At 34.6% G+C, this 19,834-nt stretch overlaps 1 protein-coding gene across 1 annotated transcript; it reads right to left on the bottom strand.

The window, feature by feature from the left end:
• Window positions 1-13,197: 13,197 nt before the first annotated feature.
• LOC148618649 (uncharacterized) lies at window positions 13,198-17,257 on the bottom strand. Its single transcript, XM_088576893.1, has 2 exons — window positions 16,370-17,257; window positions 13,198-14,136 (listed from the first exon to the last, which is right to left on the bottom strand). The coding sequence occupies exons 1-2, from the start codon at window positions 16,677-16,679 to the stop codon at window positions 14,081-14,083; spliced, it is 366 nt and encodes a 121-aa protein (XP_088433019.1). The 5' UTR covers window positions 16,680-17,257; the 3' UTR covers window positions 13,198-14,080.
• Window positions 17,258-19,834: the final 2,577 nt, after the last annotated feature.

Genomic DNA, 19,834 nt, shown 5'->3' with positions numbered 1-19,834 from the left:
CTATAATCCCAGACCATCTTCTCGACGCATCATTAATCAGCAAAACCTGGAAAAGTTACGGTACTGCCCTAGAATCCTTTCATACCTTTCGACAAATCAAAAGCATAGACATTATTTGGCCTGCTTTCTGCTTTACATTATTCTTTGCTTCATTGCCCACCATCGCAAACATGCCACGCCCCATCTACAGTGTCGTCACATCTTTCTGCCTTCAGTCACTACCACAAATTACGAAATATGGAGGACAATACAAAAGCATTTATCACCGAAATCAAGTACGTTGGATATTCGATATTCGATATTCAAACTTTTCAATATCAAACTGAATATTAAAGGTTGATTTTTTCTGTTCGATATTCGTTTGACAAAGTTGACAGAAATGAATATCAAACGAATATCAAACGAATATCAAACGGTAAAATTTTACCGTTTGATATTCATTTTGATATTGAAAATTTTGAATGTCGAATATCGAAAATCGAATATCCAACGTACTTGATCTCGGTGCATTTATCGTCTGTAAATGATAGAAGATATGAGACGCAGTACGCCATGTGAACTCGATGCGCGTGTCCAAATTCACTTTCCGTCCTGAGGTGAATTGTGCCGCGCTACCCCATATTTGTTTTTTTTTCAAAATTCGAATCATGTTTATATTCGGCGCATTCAGTTTAGCTGTTTTTGGTTTTCTAAGAGTGGGAGAATTCGTGTCGGACTCTTAAATTTCGACCAGGTAACCATGTTATATGTCTTGAAGACGTTGAATTTCATTTAGACAGAAATAACGAGATATTGCAAATTTAATTATATGGCACAAAAACCGATCAACGACACAGTTCTACTACGCCTATCATTAAAAGCCAAAACGACCGGCTTGTCTGTCCAGTTAGAAACCTTAAGCGTTACTTAAACTTAGCAAATTGCAACTACCCAAAACGAATCTTTTCACTCATTTTGATAAAACTAACGCGACCAGATATCAGATTTCTACTGTGTTACAAAAAAACTTAAACTTTCTGTCAAGAAAAGTGATATTTTGGGCCTCATTTCTTTCGTAGAGGGGGCGCAACCGAGGCGAAAAGACTTGATTTGATAATAAAACGATAATGAAATGGGGTACAGTAGGTTGACCTCTGACACATACAAAAAGTACATTCGCCTGGAATTTGATATTTAGCTTTTTTAAATACTTACTTCAGTGTATATGTACGTGATATAAAAACTTCATAAAAAATAGCAAGTGCACTCATTTTTATTATTTAGGTGCTAAAGATGTATGGATCATAGGATTTCTTATTGTAAAATGGCCGAAAACGTGTGGTATCAAGACCCGAGCAACACATCTCTCCTTTCAAAATGTAGGCTACATTCACTAGCTCGGACATAGGGGTATAAATTGGCGGTAATTCAACGAAGTAGTTGACAATGTATCTTATATTCATGCGGCAAAATAAATTATAGTACAATTGGTTAAACGATCTAGGAATAGCAAAAATCTTTGACATTTTGTACTTGAACATTGAAACGACATGTTAAGAAAAAAACTATAATGCCAACAGGGTAGCTTATAGAATAGTTTGGTTAGAAATACTAATGAGGAAATATTGGCATGAATCCGATAATGGAAAGGTGGTTGAATCGGCCTGTAAAAAATTAAACCTTATGGTTACAAATGTTAATTATCGGTAGTCATTACATAAAGGCTGGAGATAAAACATTGTTTTGATACACATCTTACAACTACTGGGAATAATATTTATTTGAACAAAATCCAGGGAGCACTAGATGACTTCATTTCGAAAGGAGGGACACTGCTCTCTCCGTCATGGGAGCCGCATGAAGATTACTAAATTAGGGGTAAGGATTCTGTATACGTGGCGGTGATTAGTGATTATTTAGGCGTTTTATGAATCGATAGTGCTCAGGGGCGGATTCAGACGGGGGCGTGCGCCCTCCCTAAAATTTGCAAAGCATGGGTTGTCAGGGGTAGATTTAGGCGGTTTTAGGTTGAAACTTTAATTTCTCGCTAATTTTACTTCAAAAGATATCTACATTGCACCCACTCTGGAAAAATATTTCAAAAATTTAACCTAAAGATTTTTAACTGTGCGCCCCTAATTTAAAATCCTGGGTCCACCCCGGTGTTTGCTTTATAACATGACCGGTATAGAACTCCAATACCAGTAATGGAATACAACATTTGTGTATTGTGTAAAGAAAATGCAGAAGTCAAGTAGTAGGAACATGAGTGCGTAGCCTGAATAAACTTCACCCATTCATTCATTTATATTACAAATGAAAAAAAAACACAAAACCAAAAAATTACATTAACCTATTTCTCGTGCTTTTCTTAAAAGAGAACAATTTAGATTATATTGAAAACAAGGAAACTGTAAATCAAGGAAAACGGCTGAGGACTTTTATCATAATACACTGATGCAATTGTGGAATAGGAAACATTATGTTGTAAGGACTGAGACAACCCCGAGTTCTGATACAGTTACCAGTAATCGAGGTTGTCCGAGAACATTACACAAGACCAATATGATAATATATGAGTAACAACAAAATCACCGAACACTAAATCCGATCCGTAATCAAGTTATGTGCAGATTAAATCCGACAATATAAATTTTGCACCACCGGAGTAGCTGGTACCGCAAGGGTCCTGACTTTGTACAAGCATTTCAAACGAAATGGTTAAATCTAGGTTTTAGAGAGCGCCAAACCTCCCTATTGAATAAATATGATTTGAATGCAATAGTGTCATAATCGGTAAATCAGTGGTCACAGTAGCAGAAAGAATATTTTACAAAACGCAATCATTAATCATTGTTCTAGAAGAAACTTATTTTTCAACCAAGGACTGATATCTGAAAAATAATTTGGTAAGAAACATTTAGAGACGCATTTCCTTATATCCCTGATTTAGGTGTCTGTTACGCAGATATGTATGGATTTCAAGAAAATCAAAGTAGTTAGTATTTGCTGTAGCGTAGCGAATCAATTGTTTAGTACAATCACCATATGCATGAGATGAAAGTATATAGCTGCACAGGCAAGGACAAACTAAGGTCTGCTGTTGTAAAATTGCATCGTTGTTTGGGATTGAATGGAACTACTCTTTGATGGTATTTTAGACATTAATGATAAAATGTTTTATTAGAATATTTATATTCCTGTTTCATTAACTCACTTTACGGGAGTATAAGGCAAAGATTTTGCATGTATTCATAGGCATGTTGGTACCAGTATCGTATTGCATATCCCTGAGCGGGTGTACGTCAAAACATGGATGCCATAAAAATATAGTGCATTTTCTTTTTGCCTCTCTACAAACTAATGTTTTGTCAAAAGACATGAACAATGACTTAAAAAATAGAGCAAACATCACACTGTAAGATGAAGAACTTTTTTAAAAGAAAATCTAACATAATATCATAAAAATGTTCCACTGAAAAGGTTGGTTTGGTGAGTGCAAAACGAAAGTGAAAGTAGGGAAAATGACTATTTATAGTTCAAGACTACTTTTCTGTCCAATCTTCGTGGACTCACCCTATTTTCTTTGCGGGAAATTATTTTTTCACATGTCCTTAGAAATGCTACATAAGTGAAAGTTTTATTGAATCAATTTACATATTTTTTAAAAAATCCTAAAAATATGCACTTCACTATAGAAGTCTATGGGAAAATTAATACGATACTGAGACCTGTTATCCTTGAATCGTTTGCGACATGAAACTTTGGAGTTATCGAACTTTGCACAGGTCCTTACAATGAAACCTTTAATGTGTATTAACGATAACGAATTGTATTTGTCTTACGCTATTTATTCAAGAGTTTTGTTACAAATAAGATGTCAGCTGTTTTCTGCCCGCGGAACATTGGTTTTGGGGGAAACTGTAATGTGTCGTCATGGTAGTAAGGAATGACGTTTTGGAAGTCCTTCTGGTAAGCAAGTTTATTTTTTCATCCCAGAAAGCGGACGCATCTTTTCCGTTTCCGACCTTTTGTGAAATTGAGAATCGCATTTGTGACAAATTAATAATTTATCTTAAGTTGGTTTATTATTATCATCAAAATATAATCACTACTTATAAGTGTTGAAGTTGGCGACTTCATAGTTGATTAAGGTCTTTCCTTACTTATTGCGTTTTTCTGTTTGTGTCCCACCTATTCATCTTTCAAAATATCATTACCAAATATGGACATTCGATAGAACTCATTTAGCACTTTAACAAGATGACCCTGTGAAGAATTCCATTATCCATAACCTGCTATCCTGGATCTGATATCTTCCGTTAGATACCTCAAATATACACAAGGCAACTGTAAGGCCGCCTAGGATATTGACTCAGGTTTCCTGGTATGATGGTAAAGGAAAACTATTGAACAAACTTTACGACAAACGTGATGACTTTTCATTCAGAATTGTCAACTTTCCTTTCATCTGTGGCAACATCCCTTCGGCTCCTGCGTATGGAGTGTTCATATCACAACTCATACGTTATGCCAGAGCTTGCCGGGACTACGCAGACTTTTTGTATCGCGCTAGAACTCTAACAAATAGGCTTCTGGAAGAGGGTTATGTTGCTACAAGATTGAAGTCATCACTACAGAAGTTTTATGGTCGTCATCATGCTCTCGTGGATCGTTATGGTGTATCCATCTGCACCATGAAAACTGATTTATTCAACGGGTTATAGTTTTCCTTTCCTCGTTTGTCTACCCCGGATTTGACTTTTTATGAGCAACTCGGTGGGTGTTTCTTGAAAAGCAGAGGACGCTTACCCTACCGGTGCACCTGGTCCATGCTCCCAGTTTTTAGTGGAGTCCGAGTTGCTCATTTACTTTTGTTACTTTGTATGTATGATTTTAGTTAATTTATGTTCTTTGTTGTGTATGTCTGTTTTCCATGTCTGGTCTTTGTCCCTGGATTACATTTTTTGATTACCGCTATAACCTTGGTTCCCTTGATTACTCTTTCCATATTACATTATCTATTGTTGAAGTTATCTCCCTTCTATTGGCGATATCATGACCATATTTGGTGAATTTGTATATGTTATCTGGTTCAATTAGGAAATGACCCTGTTAAGGATTACATTCTCATCTATAAAAATTTTCTTCACTCCCTCATATCTTGAAATCCAAAATATTTAGAATAAATCTGGAAACGGTTTCATGAACTAAGCAGACGATCTAATTTGCATTTTGTTATCAAACCATACAGGAGTTATATCCCCTGAAATATCATACTAAAGTTTAAAAAAATATATCTCGAGAACCACAAGTTGTTGAGACATGGGACCTTCATCAATGATCTTTGGTCCATGTGACCTTTCATTTGCACCTAAAGTCAAAGGTCACAGAGTGCTAGTTTTTTCCCTTTCAACATTTACTTCGACACGGTCCGGTTTCGTCATTTTTCAAGATATCATTACAAAACTGGGACCATCGATAGAGCTCATTCAGGACTTTTACAGGATGACCCAGTGGAGAATTTCATAATCCATTGTTGAAGTTATCTCCCGCTTATTGGCGTCTTATCGACATGGTCAACAAGGCCCCCCGAACTCATTTTAGGACATAATAATCATACTTGGCAACACGTAGATGTCATCATGTTCTATTAGAAAATGACCCTGCTAAGGATATCATTATGATCTTGAAGAGTTATGTCCCCTTAAACAATTTCATTTAATCGTTCATATCGTGAAAACCATAATAGATAGAATAAATCTGAAAACTGTTTCATGTACACAACAAGAAGACGTAATGAATAATAATAAACATGTATTTTATTATCAAACTATACAGGAATTATATCCCTTGAAATATCATACTAAAGTTTTTAAAATTCATATTTCGAGAACCGGAAGTTGTAGAGACATGGGGCCTTCATCAATGATCTTTGTTCCATGTGACCTTTCATTTGCATCCAAGGTCAGATGTCATAGAGTACTAGAAAGCCTTCTCACTGCAAACTACAGGCCTTGATATTAAGAAAATGATAAGAGATAAGTGCATACATACATCATATGTAATAACCATCTAGATAAACTCTACATTTTGAGACCACATTTACGTCTGTCAGACCGTCTGTTCAAAATATATGACAATTTAAATGTTTTGCAGAATCCGGTTTGGGACCTTGACATAAATGTATGACCTTGACCTTCTTAGTTTTTTCAAGGTCAAGTAATCCCAAGATGGCTGTATGGTTGTAGTTTTATGTCTCTACGACGTCCGGTTCTGGACTTTGTTATACCATCATATCTCAATAATTATTGTCCTCAAAATGAGCTCTGTAATTGCCCAAATTGTTTTGCAATTTTGTTGCATATGTCTATAGATTATTATAATATATTAAGATCTGCTCAAGTACAACTGTTTGACACAATACCAAGGACCAATATTAAAAACCAACTATACTACAACAACTTAAAATTTTCATATTTTCCAATGGTTTCGTATATTTCATCAATACCTTATAGATTTGATATTGCATCATTTTTTTTCAAATTCGTCGAAGGGGGTCATGTGATATAACATTTTGTACGTATTAAATGAGCACATTAAAAAAAAACCAAAGTTTCAACCTCGATAAGTCATATATGTCCGAAGACTAGGGTCATAAAGTGCAAAAATTTAAAGTTCTTAGAGGGTAAGGTTGTTGCATATCAATTGAAAAATCTTAAAGCGTACATCCGAAATATCGATGTTTTGTCTCGAAATAAATGAGTTGGATGAGGAAAAAAAGTTGTTTTTTTTTTTATAAAGTTAAGTTGTCGCATATCAAATTAAAGGTCACATCTCATATATCGTTTTTTCAACACAGAATACTACTCAGCTGGGGTTAATAAGTGCAAAAGTTCACAGAAATTAGGCTTGTTGCATAACTAATGATTGATTGATTGATTGATTGATTGTTGTTGTTTATTGCCGTTTCGGCGACCAGGGCCATATCACGGCAAGAACATTTAATGCAAGGAAAATATTAAAAGCAAGATCAAAGTCTCTTCACAAAATAATGAAATTAAAACAAACAGCTATTTACATATAAAAAGGTACATAAAAGGTGAACCTAAGACATAAAATACATATAGAAACATAACTTCGATAAAACATTTAAAATATTGAAAAATCAAGGAAGGTATCCAATTTAGATTTTATTAAATAAACCGATGTCCCGCAAGAAATCGATAATGTTTTTAGATGAAACGGTCTTGAACAAATCAAACATATTGGCGCAGTCAAAATAATTTTGCCTGGTGTTGGCAAAATCCACACAATCTAGAAGAACATGTTTGATAGAGAAAGGGCAATCACATGGGATACACTCAGGTGGAGGATCACCAACAAGCAAATGGCCATGTGTAAATCTAGAATGTCCAATGCGGCATCTAGTCATGACCACTTGCTCTTTGCGATTGCCCGACCCGGATTGATGAACGCCTAGATCGGGTTTTATGGAATTGAGTTTGTTGTGTTCAAGACCGTCCCATCGGTCCTGCCACATCTTTAAAATACATTTCCTTATTAAAGGTTTAAAATCGGTGTATGGCAAACTAACGTCCTTTATTATTTCATTTAATGCCTTTTTGGCAACCCTGTCTACAACTGAATTCCCCTGAATACCAACATGACTGGGTACCCAGAGAAAAACAATCTCTTTATCAAATTCCCGAAGTCGATGAATAAAATACAAAATTTGTAAAATAAGAGTGTTTTTCAGTTTGTGATTCTTAATTGCCAAAAGACAGCTCAAAGAGTCAGAACAAATAATAAACTGTGACAGATTAGATTGAGTAATCAATTTAAGTGCTAACAATATGGCTCGAGCTTCAGCTGTGAATATGGAAGCGCTCGATGGCAACCGTTCAGTTACAGTTCTGTCATCATGGACAGCAGCACATGCAACGTTATCGCCATCTTTTGAGCCATCTGTATACACCGTCGAAAAATCCGGATAATTTGCTTTAATTTCAGAAAATTTTTGTTGTAAAAATAAAGGATTGGTATCGGACTTTTTATATTCACGCAGATCAAAAATGAAAGAAGGGTGTGGAAGCTCCCATGGAGGGTATTTCGAAGTAACAACAGGTGTCACTGCATTGGTCTCCAGATGAATTGCTTCCAAATGTGGTTTTATTCGAATTCCAAAAGGAGGGGTTTTGCTTTTATGTTTTCGATAAATGTCGACATAAATAGGATTAATGACACAGTCGTAGGCAGGGCTATCTGGGTAGGCCATAAGTTTACTTACATATTGAAGACCTAATTTCAAACGTCTGTTTGCATAACTAATGAAAGGTCGTCAAGTTAACCAACATCACGATGGAAACATCGACAATTGACTTGGTTACCAAGTGCAAAAAATAACAAACCTTTGTAGAAGGTAGCATGTTATGCATCACACCAAATGTCTTTATGTGTATATTACAAAGAGATAGTCTTCAAAGGAAAGATATTTCAATTGTTTAACAAACAACTGACATACTAGTTATCTAGATTTCACTGTAATGATATTTATTTATAGATTTCGGGGTTTTTGTCCCATATAAATATTTACATACAAATTGGATAAAATCTTCTGCATCGTTTTCTAAAATATATAGCCACCAGATTTTGATCATTTAAACGATCGGACCTACATAAAATTAAACTTCAAGTCAAATAATGCTGAATCCTACAACTCTCAATTTTCTATAGAGGAACTAAAATCGTCACTGGCTAAAGCCCACGATACAGCTAGTGGGCTAGATAATATTCACTATCAACTTTTGAAACATCTTCCTGATCCATCTCTACATACACTTCTTGCGTTAATGAACGAGATATGGACTTCTGGTAACGTTCCGTCCATCTGGAAAACGGCTTCAGTTGTCCCTATTCCAAAACCAGGAAAGGATCATACGGATCCTTCAAATTATCGCCCGATCGCATTGACAAGCTGCGTCTGCAAGACAATGGAACGAATGGTCAATGATCGCCTTGTGTGGTTCCTTGAGAAGCACAACTTACTCACTAATATTCAGTGTGGTTTTAGGCAAGACAGAAGTACTCTTGACCATTTAGTCCGGTTTGAAACGCTCATCAGAAATGCATTTGCTAAAAAAGAACATGTTGTGTCGGTCTTTTTCGATTTAGAAAAAGCCTATGACACGACGTGGAAATATGGTATTTTAAAAGATATATTTGATATGGGGTTGAAAGGAAGACTTCCTCTGTTCTTGTCTAATTTTTTGTCAGATCGTCATTTTAATGTGAGGGTAAATTCGACTTTTTCTGAGGAGAAGGAACAGGAAATGGGTGTTCCTCAGGGAAGTATTCTTTCTGTCACTCTCTTCAGTATTAAAATTAATAAATTAGCCCAAGTTTTGAAGGACAATATTGACGGTTCCTTGTATGTAGATGACTTTTTGATCTGCTACAGGGGACAAAATATGAGTAATATTGAAAGGCAGTTACAACTTTGCCTCAAAAGAATTGAGCAATGGGCTTTGGAGAATGGGTTTAAGTTTTCTACATCTAAAACTGTTGGTATGCACTTTTGTCGAAAGCGAAAGCTGCATCCGGACCCAGATCTCTTTCTTTATGGTAATAAAATCAAAATAGTAGAAGAAACAAAATTCCTTGGATTACTTTTTGATAGTAAACTTTCTTTTCTTCCCCATATCAAATTACTTAAATCTAGGTGTCTTAAGGCACTAGATATTTTAAAAATGGTGTCCAGTACCGATTGGGGTGCTGATACCTCAATTTTATTAAATTTATATAGATCTTTGGTTAGGTCTAAACTTGATTATGGATCTATTGTTTATGGTTCCGCCAAAAAATCTTACCTTAAAATTTTAGACGCTGTTCACCACCAGGGGTTGCGACTTTGCCTTGGTGCCTTCAGAACCTCTCCTATTGAGAGCCTTTATGCCGAGGCAAATGAACCATCCCTTGGAGACAGACGTTTGAAATTAGGTCTTCAATATGTAAGTAAACTTATGGCCTACCCAGATAGCCCTGCCTACGACTGTGTCATTAATCCTATTTATATCGACATTTATCGAAAACATGAAAGCAAAACCCCTCCTTTTGGAATTCGAATAAAACCTCATTTGGAAGCAATTCATCTGGAGACCAATGCAGTGACACCTGTTGTTACTTCTAAATGCCCTCCATGGGAGCTTCCACATCCTTCTTTCATTTTTGATCTGCGTGAATATAAAAAGTCCGATACCAATCCTTTATTTTTACAACAAAAATTTTCTGAAATTAAAGCAAATTATCCGGATTTTTCGACGGTGTATACAGATGGCTCAAAAGATGGCGATAGCGTTGCATGTGCTGCTGTCCATGGTGACAGAATCACAAACTGAAAAACACTCTTATTTTACAAATTTTGTATTTTATTCATCGACTTCGGGAATTTGAAAAAGAGATTGTTTTTCTTTGGGTACCCAGTCATGTTGGTATTCAGGGGAATTCAGTTGTAGACAGGGTTGCCAAAAAGGCATTAAATGAAATAATAAAGGACGTTAGTTTGCCATACACCGATTTAAAACCTTTAATAAGGAAATATATTTTAAAGATGTGGCAGGACCGATGGGACGGTCTTGAACACAACAAACTCAATTCCATAAAACCCGATCTAGGCGTTCATCAATCCGGGTCGGGCAATCGCAAAGAGCTAGTGGTCATGACTAGATGCCGCATTGGACATTCTAGATTTACACATGGCCATTTGCTTGTTGGTGATCCTCCACCTGAGTGTATCCCATGTGATTGCCCTTTCTCTATCAAACATGTTCTTCTAGATTGTGTGGATTTTCCAACACCAGGCAAAATTATTTTGACTGCGCCAATATGTTTGATTTGTTCAAGACCGTTTCATCTAAAAATATTATCGATTTCTTGCGGGACATCGGTTTATTTAATAAAATCTAAATTGGATACCTTCCTTAGTTTTTCAATATTTTAAATGTTTTATCGAATTTATGTTTCTATAAGTATTTTATGTCTTAGGTTCACCTTTTATGTACCTTTTTATATGTAAATAACTGCTTGTTTTAATTTCTTTTTTTTATGAAGAGACTTTGATCTTGCTTTTAATATTTCCATTTCATTCAATGTTCTTGCCGTGATATGGCCCTAGTCGCCGAAACGGCATTAAAAGGTAACAATCAATCAATCAATCCTACATAGTCACACACATTTACGCAACACTGGTGGCAGCGATGGGCTTACTCAATCTTCGATTATTATTTAAATTTTTAGTATGAGATAAAGATTGTTGTTTTATGTTTTATAAGGTGATAAATGTTTGCTTATCAGCCGGAAATTTTGACAACTTACATGTTTATATAACCTACAAAATCAGAATAGACATATCTTTAAATAAATTTAAGGCAAGAATAATACAAAACGCAAAGTAATTGATAATAATATATTTGCCGGAAAATTAAATATATACATTAATTGTTGTAATCGTACATGCATTTAATTTCATTATGTAAAAAGTTCACAATTCAAAGAGTAATCAAGGGAACCAAGGTTATTGCAGAAATAAAAAAAATGCCATCCAGGGACAAAGACCAGACATGGAAAACAGACATACACAACAAAGAACATAAAGTAACTAAAATCATACATACAAAGTAATAGAAGCAAATGAGCAACTCGGAATCCACTAAAAACTGGGAGCATGGACCAGGTGCACCGGTAGGGTAAGCGTCCTCTGCTTTTCTAGAAACACCCACCGAGTTGCTCATAAAAAGTCAAATCCGGGGTAGACAATCGAGGAAAGGAAAACTATGACCCGTTGAATAAATCAGTTTTCATGGTGCAGATGGATACACCATAACGATCCACGAGTTCATGATAACGACCATAAAACTTCTGTAGTGATGACTTCAATCTTGTAGCAACATAACCCTGTTCCAGAAGCCTATTTGTTAGAGTTCTAGCGCGATACAAAAAGTCTGCGTAGTTTCGACAAGCTCTGTCATAACTTATGAGTTGCGATATGAACACTCTATACGCAGGTGCTGAAGCGTTGTTGCCACAGATGAAAGGAAAGTTGACAATCCAGAATGACAAGTCATCACGTTTGTCGTAAAGTTTGGTCAATAGTTTCCCTTTAGGAAAGGAAAACTATGACCCGTATCAATTAAATAAAAATGTTGAGTCATTTCCGGTTAAGAGTGTGTTTTGAATCATCTAATTTTCATTTTCGCATGTGTTTATTTAGGTTACAGACCACCAATTCAACCAATGAGCATTTGGAACGTACGCAAAAGTAGTCCTACGCAGAAATTACCCCTGTTCCTCATAGTGCTGTGAAAAAAAGTTCTCATCTTATTTAAAAAATTTAAACAGTTTCTGAAAAGAAAAGCATTACTGTACATTTTATAGGTGCATTTTGCTTCTTGTGATGTGAAGCCTAATCTCCATAATGATTTCTAAATATACCCCTATCTTGTGAAAACACTGGGATTTCCCATGCTATTTACTTCCGGTGACCAGTACTGCACTACAAGTCTACTAACCCCACATGCCATTCTGAGGATTGTGAGCTGACATGTAGAATCATGCTGATATATAGTCCTCTGCAGGTTAAAGTTAAGGTAAAGTCCAGCGAAGCCATTGAACATTGTGAAATTTGCATAGAAGCCTATGGGAAGTGGAATTTGTGGTTTCTAGCCTCTATAGCACTCAACTTTTCCTACTTGTGTAAATTACTAAGGGTTTGTATTTTATGTTGACCTAGACTAGGATATTTAGTACATTGCATGGCATTAAATGTTAACTTTGATTTTGTCGGTGTTATAATTGCATAATTTATTTAGAGGCGACAGACAATCTCTGTTTGTACATTAACAATGAACGGAAATAAATTTATAAAATCACATGAATAGTTCCTCCTTTTAATAGCTAGTTTATAATCGGCATAAATGTAATACTGTACTTACATGTCCGCTTTTAATATGTGTTAAGATCATCGATGAAAAACGTAATTATCCTACACGTCTGTGATCAAACCTTAAACTTCAAATTTGCTGTATGACGTTTAATTGTCAGGAAAAGAAGGGACAATTTTTGTTTTGTACATATATGTAAGGATAATTAAGAGTGTGTTGGTGTAAGAGCTAGAGCGTATGTGTGAAACCAAAACTAATGTCAACTGCTGTGATAAAACAATAAACTGTATGAACTGTTAAGAGTCTATGTTAAAAAACAACAAAAACATAATTCAGTATTTGGCTGTTAATTTGTCATAGCTTTTAATAGAGATGATATAAAAACAAACTGGCCAACAGAACATATCGAAGGGTATGCCATTCGATGAATAAAGTCTCTGCTGCTGGGTTTAGTCCATAGCAGTAAAGCCAAATCGATAAATTCCGCCATATTATTATCCTGTTAATCTTTAATTTACATAATACTACATTTACGCCAATAATTTATCAATGACAAAATTAAACAGCCAAAAAACAAAAACAAAAACAAAAACAAAACAAAAACAAAAAACAAAAAAAAACGAGAACATATACAATATGTAACATGAAATTACATAGGATACAATCTATTTTGTGAATATAACAAAAATTGTTCTAAACCACCTTGAATTGCATTGATAAAAAATATCATACCCCATGAAAAACAAATGTACTCCATCTTTGTCATATAATGCTTTATGACCATCCTCCAAATCTAGATGCTTATGAAATAATAAACATAAATTAATAAGTATATAAGTAGTTTGCGATTTATTCGCTTTCTAGCCCTTTCCATGGCGTTATTATCTTTAGAATAACGCAATGAACTTCGTGGCAAAATGATTGAAATAAATCAAAGAACAGTTAGGTAACATCTTATTGATAGTAAACAAAGCAAATTTAATATGATGATGCTTTAGCCGATATCATTACCACCACAGTGTATAGTGCCCTAGGTATACCAAAACATTGTATTGTAGTATTAAGTAATGGTACAACTGAAGTCCAGTGTAATCCTTGCATGCCAACCCAAACTATTTTAAAACCATGCCTTTCTAGATCAAGGTGGTGCCCTTCTGGCTCTCTTATGTGTGTGATGCTCTGCCTTTGCAACAATCAATTATCCAAATAGGTTGTTCTCCTGAAAATTTTTTCTCAATATTAACTCAAATTCAAATGAAGCATCCTTATATGATTCAAGCAAGTATCAGACTTCCATCTTCCCATTTTTTTAATATCATAATCAGATTTTCCAATCATTGCTAAAGAAGTTGCCGCACCAATGCAACATGAATGAATATTGTATTCCCTTCATCATAATTTAAATACCTTAAAGATGCCTTTAACATTATCGATACTTGATAACGAGTAAGTGTTTTACCATTCAAATGAATAAACAGTGGACCCTTGCCAATAGGTCTAGCCTTTAAATAAGATTGTAAGTTTTCTACTTTTTCTACTGGACATATAACACCTCCTGAAAAACTAGGAATAACTAATTCAGTCTTCAACCCAAATTGGTCAGTTTTGATGAAGGTAAAAACAAAGAAACATAATTTTCTTTTAACTTGAATGACACATTAGCTATCTGTAACATATGTCTCTCAGAAAAAGGTGATTCAGCAAATTCACCTACTCTTAATATGCCACAAAATGCTAAAGAAAACCTTGAACAAAACAACAATGTTTCATTGTTGAAGAACAAGTCTTTGATAAAGCATATATAATTTGTTTGAGCATTTCAAATGCTAATGGCATATGCGGATCTATTTTTGTATGCATTCTTTGCATACCCGAAAGCATTTTGTGAATAATGAATGACTTCGGAAGGTCATTCATACCTTCAATTTTTATTTTGAAACTGATAGCCGATATATACGATTTAGTTGTTAAAGGTGCATAATTGTTGTTCTCTAAATAAGCAATAAAATTTATAATATCATAAATAGGAGGTGGCCAAATGTTTGTCATTTGAAAATCAAATCTAAACTTTTCAAACTTCATTCGACCATTTTGATAAAGCTTTTAAGTATTATCAGAAATTGAATTATCTATTAACTTTATAAAATCTCTTCTAAAAGGTTCAAGAACTCCAACGATACTTCTGTTGGTGATGAATCCGCCTTTGGTGCTAATCTCTTGAATTTCTGATACTGACCACGAGATAATGCATCAGCTAATACATTTTTTGAAGACTTTATGTGAGTTGATTTCATGTAAAAATTACCAACAAGTGTCCAGTTAACAATAAATCTTAGAAATTGGAGTACCCGCTCATTTTTTGAGGTTTTGTTATATAAAATTGACAGCGCAGCTAAATTATCTACATGAAAAAGTATTTTCTTCTGAAAAATTTGTTCCACAAATAAGTAGATAAGGCTATAGGTATAATTTCAAGAAAAGTTATATTACTCAAAATATCTGTATCAGACCATACCGAGGGCCATCGCATATAAGCTCATTTACCCATAAAGTATACACCACATCCTGCCTCCTTGCCCCCTGCAGTATCAGTAAAAAGTTGTAGGTCAGCAGCAGATGACCAAATCTCACCCAACATATAGGAATTACCATTAAATGTTTCAAGAAAATATTTCCATACCATAAGGTCTTCAAAAATTTCCTTAGTAACTCTTCCAAGCAAATGAGGTCTAAACCGAAAAGCATTATGTGCTGTGGATGAAACATTCATTTTAGGCGCAAATTTACGAACACCGCCTTGCATGTTTCCACCAAATTTTGCAAAAACAGAGCAGGGTGCATTCCTGTATACTTAAAATGCATGAATGACGATATATGCAATTAACTCTAAAACAAACTCTCTATAGTTGAAATCAAAACATGGTTTAGGTTGAGCTGCAACTGAATTTTGAATATGTATACTCTATGCCTCTTTAGCAACAAATCTTAGCCATAATACCCCGTCAATTTGTGACCATGAACGCAAAGGGTTAAGTGCTATTCGCAGTCTATATTGTTGGTCATACATATACACTCTATCAAAAGTAGCATCTGATATTGCACCTCTAATAATGGACATGTACATAAACAAATCTCCTGCTACCAGGGGATTTTTTTCGATCAAAATCTTGGCATAATTAAAAAAAGCATCAGTCCACATCTCAATACTTTCAATATGCCTTATTTTGCTTGGTTTATTTGCTGATTGTACAGTGAGCCTCCCATTATCAACTGCAATACAATTTTGGGGTTCATTAGGGAGATTAAAATTTTGTCTCAGTAACAATGATAAGTTTAAATATTCCATACTCCATATCTTATCTTTTAAGGATTTGGTTACAAAAATATCAAGTTCATTTGTAAAAGGCATTAGCATAGGCATATCAGTTATATTATGTGCTGCAAATCCTCACCATTTATAACTGTACTATCCGCTTGAACACTTCGCAAACGACATTGCCTAGGTTGTCCAGGAACAACATTAGGTGGAACTGCTTGAACGTTGCATTGCCTATTTCTGCGCCTATTTTGAACTGGCCTGTCAATAACTGGAGCTTCCCTATTTCTTAATCGCTTCCTACAGGCCAACCCTTCCTGCTTTACAGCTCGAGTTCTTTGGCCACGACCTTCCAGCATGTAAAAGAAATAATTCATATTAATATTTAAGAATGAAATTAGGAGGGAGAATTCATATATCAATAATTCTACAATAGTAGTGCGCATTATATTTTTTGCTGTATGTGTACAAATTTTATTTAATTTGTCGTTGAACTTGAGAACGTTCAAATGACAATAGTCTGAGCAATGCCGGATACCAATGAAAGATCCATATGTCAGTTTACTTCTCACTTGAGAGTTACAATGTTAAAAATTCGAAATGTGTAAAAAATGATATTTCTGGAGTATTTACGATTTTGACTCAAAATATGTACTAAGCATAAAATTATTTATAATAGTAACATTTGCTGTGAATAGTAAGTGTAACGATATCAATATATAATGCAATCAGTGGTACACCTCGTGCTCATGTCATACACACGCTTCATGTCCTTGTCTAACAAATTCAAGGTCTTTTTACAAAGAAATAAACATTTATAAGTATTGTATGCCCAAGTTGAAGACGGAGTCTACCTCGTGTTCAATATATGACGTTCACATGTGTTGTCCTCCATTTGCATCTGCAACAATATCCAAGGTTAAATTTCAAAAGCAGAAAGAACCATCTAATTCGAACAACCAACAATTAAAATTATTGTTATAAAATACATGAAAGTGACAGTTAAATTCAAATTTCTTTTGACACCTGAAAATTTACATCATCAGCTCCTATAAAACCTTTTCAATGCATAATTTTTGCAAAATCAAAAGATTTTAAGCAAAATGCTAAAGAAAAACTTAATAGTTAAATTAAATTAAATGTACTTATCTTGTATGTGAATCCTTTTAATGTTGTCCTGTCAACTAACAACTGTAGAATGGACAAATTTTAAATAATGTTCCATTTTATAACACTTTACCCCCCACCATATCATGTGCATTACGTGTGTGCTTGTGTGCTTGGCTTAAAAAACGAAACGAACGGACCTCGGAAGTCAATGTTGTAAAATTAAGTTATGTAAAACGTGGATTGGCTCTATTGATATTTTTTAGAAATGTAATTTTAGGTTTTGTATAATGTTAAACTTGGATTGCGCTAGTTATTTCTTTAACGATATAATTGTATAAACGATATTGTAAAATTGAATAAAATACAATAAATTAATTTAATATATATATATATATATATATATATATATATATATATATATATATATATATATATATATATATATATATATAATTGAAAAAAAAATTTGCTCTGCCTAGTGACTTTAAACGGGCATTTAAAAATTTAAGAAAAAAGGAAAATCAGACCAAAGTATGTGTGCGGTATTCTAATCAGAAGACATCATACTGGTGAGTCTGTAGACGTGCAAGATAAATGTGTTATTTTTTGTGCACGATACATCTTATCAAGATTATTATGAATTACTGTAGTTTCAAATTACAAATTTCAAATTTTAGAATTAATACAAAAAGAATAAAGAGATCAATATGGGTACCATTTATCAGATATACTGGTCACTGATATGTCAAATGCATGTAATAAAAAAGTTTATTATACTTTGCACGGTTGCTGCAAAAAAATATGTTCGAAAAAAATATTAATTGAAATGTTGCAATTAAATTAAAGCAGATCAAAATCGATTGATTAATTGGTTGGTTATTGGGGTTTAACACCTGAGCAGCAATATTTCAGCTATATTCATGCGATGAACATGAAATGGATGAAAAAAATGAACATGAAATGATGATGTAATGAAAAAAAAAAAGGATGGGACACAAGGATAATGGGGTCGACAAATTTTGATTGCACTAGAAAAAGGGAGGGATGGGTAGGGTCGGTCAATTTAGCCTCCTGCGGCGGAGCGCAAATGCTCTTACTCCTATCGAATACCACAGCAGGGTTCTTTAACGTGCGAGGAACATGGTATCTTTCCCAACACGGTACACCACTATGGTTTGCAGTCAGGTTATCCGTATGATAGCCTGACAAGTCCAGCAACACGCCAGGTGTACATCATTCCGTAACCCGGTGCACACATCCCAGTTGCTTTGTTGACAGAGCGCCTAGCCCCGGCTATGTTTCTGAGCACTATTTAGTCCCCTTTTACGCTTAGCTTAGCGCTACTGCAGGCCTATTTCTTTTACACCCGGGGCTTGAGCAAAGGCCTTTTGATATTCAATGCTGGTGCGACTTGCTCCGGTTATTAACGGTTATTATGCTTCTTATGGTTGGAATAAACCTACCAAATGTAGATTGTTGGATTTATATTCGGAATGTAAATTCATGATACTGGAGACACGTAAAGAACGTTATAGAACGCGTCTTTGATGATATCTTATTTTTCAACGTATTTTTAAACACCATACCCTTTAAAATGCAGACATAATTTCCATGATTTGTACTAAGATTTATGCTTTCCTTTACTAATCGGAACATGAACATTTTGTATACTAGCGCGACAGCTTTTTTTCATTTTTCAGTGTTATGACATAGCATGATAATGGTTTTAATAAAAATCTTTGTTGTTCGGTAATTTAAAAAAAAATCATCAACAGATCTACCTCCAAAAAAGCGCTCAATTCATTTCCATGCACCTTTCAGAAATTAATTACGTCTTTTCCTTGTAACTACTTCGGTGAATTTAATTAGCATAGTTTAAATAAGACTTTAAGAATACATTTACGAATTCTCTGCGTAATATCCTATCTAAAGGTCCAAAGTACTGTGAACCACGCTCCATAAATTGGAATTATAATTAAAGTTTTTATAAATTCAGTAGAAGACTACGCAAGAAAATGAATCAAAAGAAAACAAAAAGACATGGATTCATTTTCAGAGTGGATAAAGGCTATGAGATGTTTAATTTTGAAACGAATGAAAGTTTCATGTAGGTAAATGAGTGCCAATGCTACATTAGTTCTCAAAGACCACGATGTAGCAAACACATTGTCTACTATAAATGACAGATATGCCGTTCCATCAGGCAAAGCCCAAAACAACATTGTTTTTGTCTGCAAAACGTATTACATCACGGTACTTGGGACTTAAAAAAGGATATAACGCAGAGATTTGTTTTCGATGATGGTTAAATCTCCTGTAAGGACGTGACCGGAAGGATCATATTTGAATGGAGAGTTTTTGCAAGGAAACCAAGGTTCTTGTGGAATTCAAAAGAAAGCAATTCAGAGACAAAGACCAAACATGGAAAATAGACAAACACAACAAAGAACACTAAGTAACTAAAATAATGCATACGAAGGTTCAAGGCAAA

Source organism: Perna viridis, chromosome 4, assembly GCF_037379345.1.
Source record: "Perna viridis isolate PV_CMFRI_1.1 ecotype Kerala chromosome 4, ASM3737934v1, whole genome shotgun sequence".
In the NCBI taxonomy this organism is placed as follows: domain Eukaryota; kingdom Metazoa; phylum Mollusca; class Bivalvia; order Mytilida; family Mytilidae; genus Perna; species Perna viridis.
The sequence above is the reverse complement of the archived record's forward strand: the minus strand, read 5'-3'. Positions and strand labels throughout refer to the sequence as shown.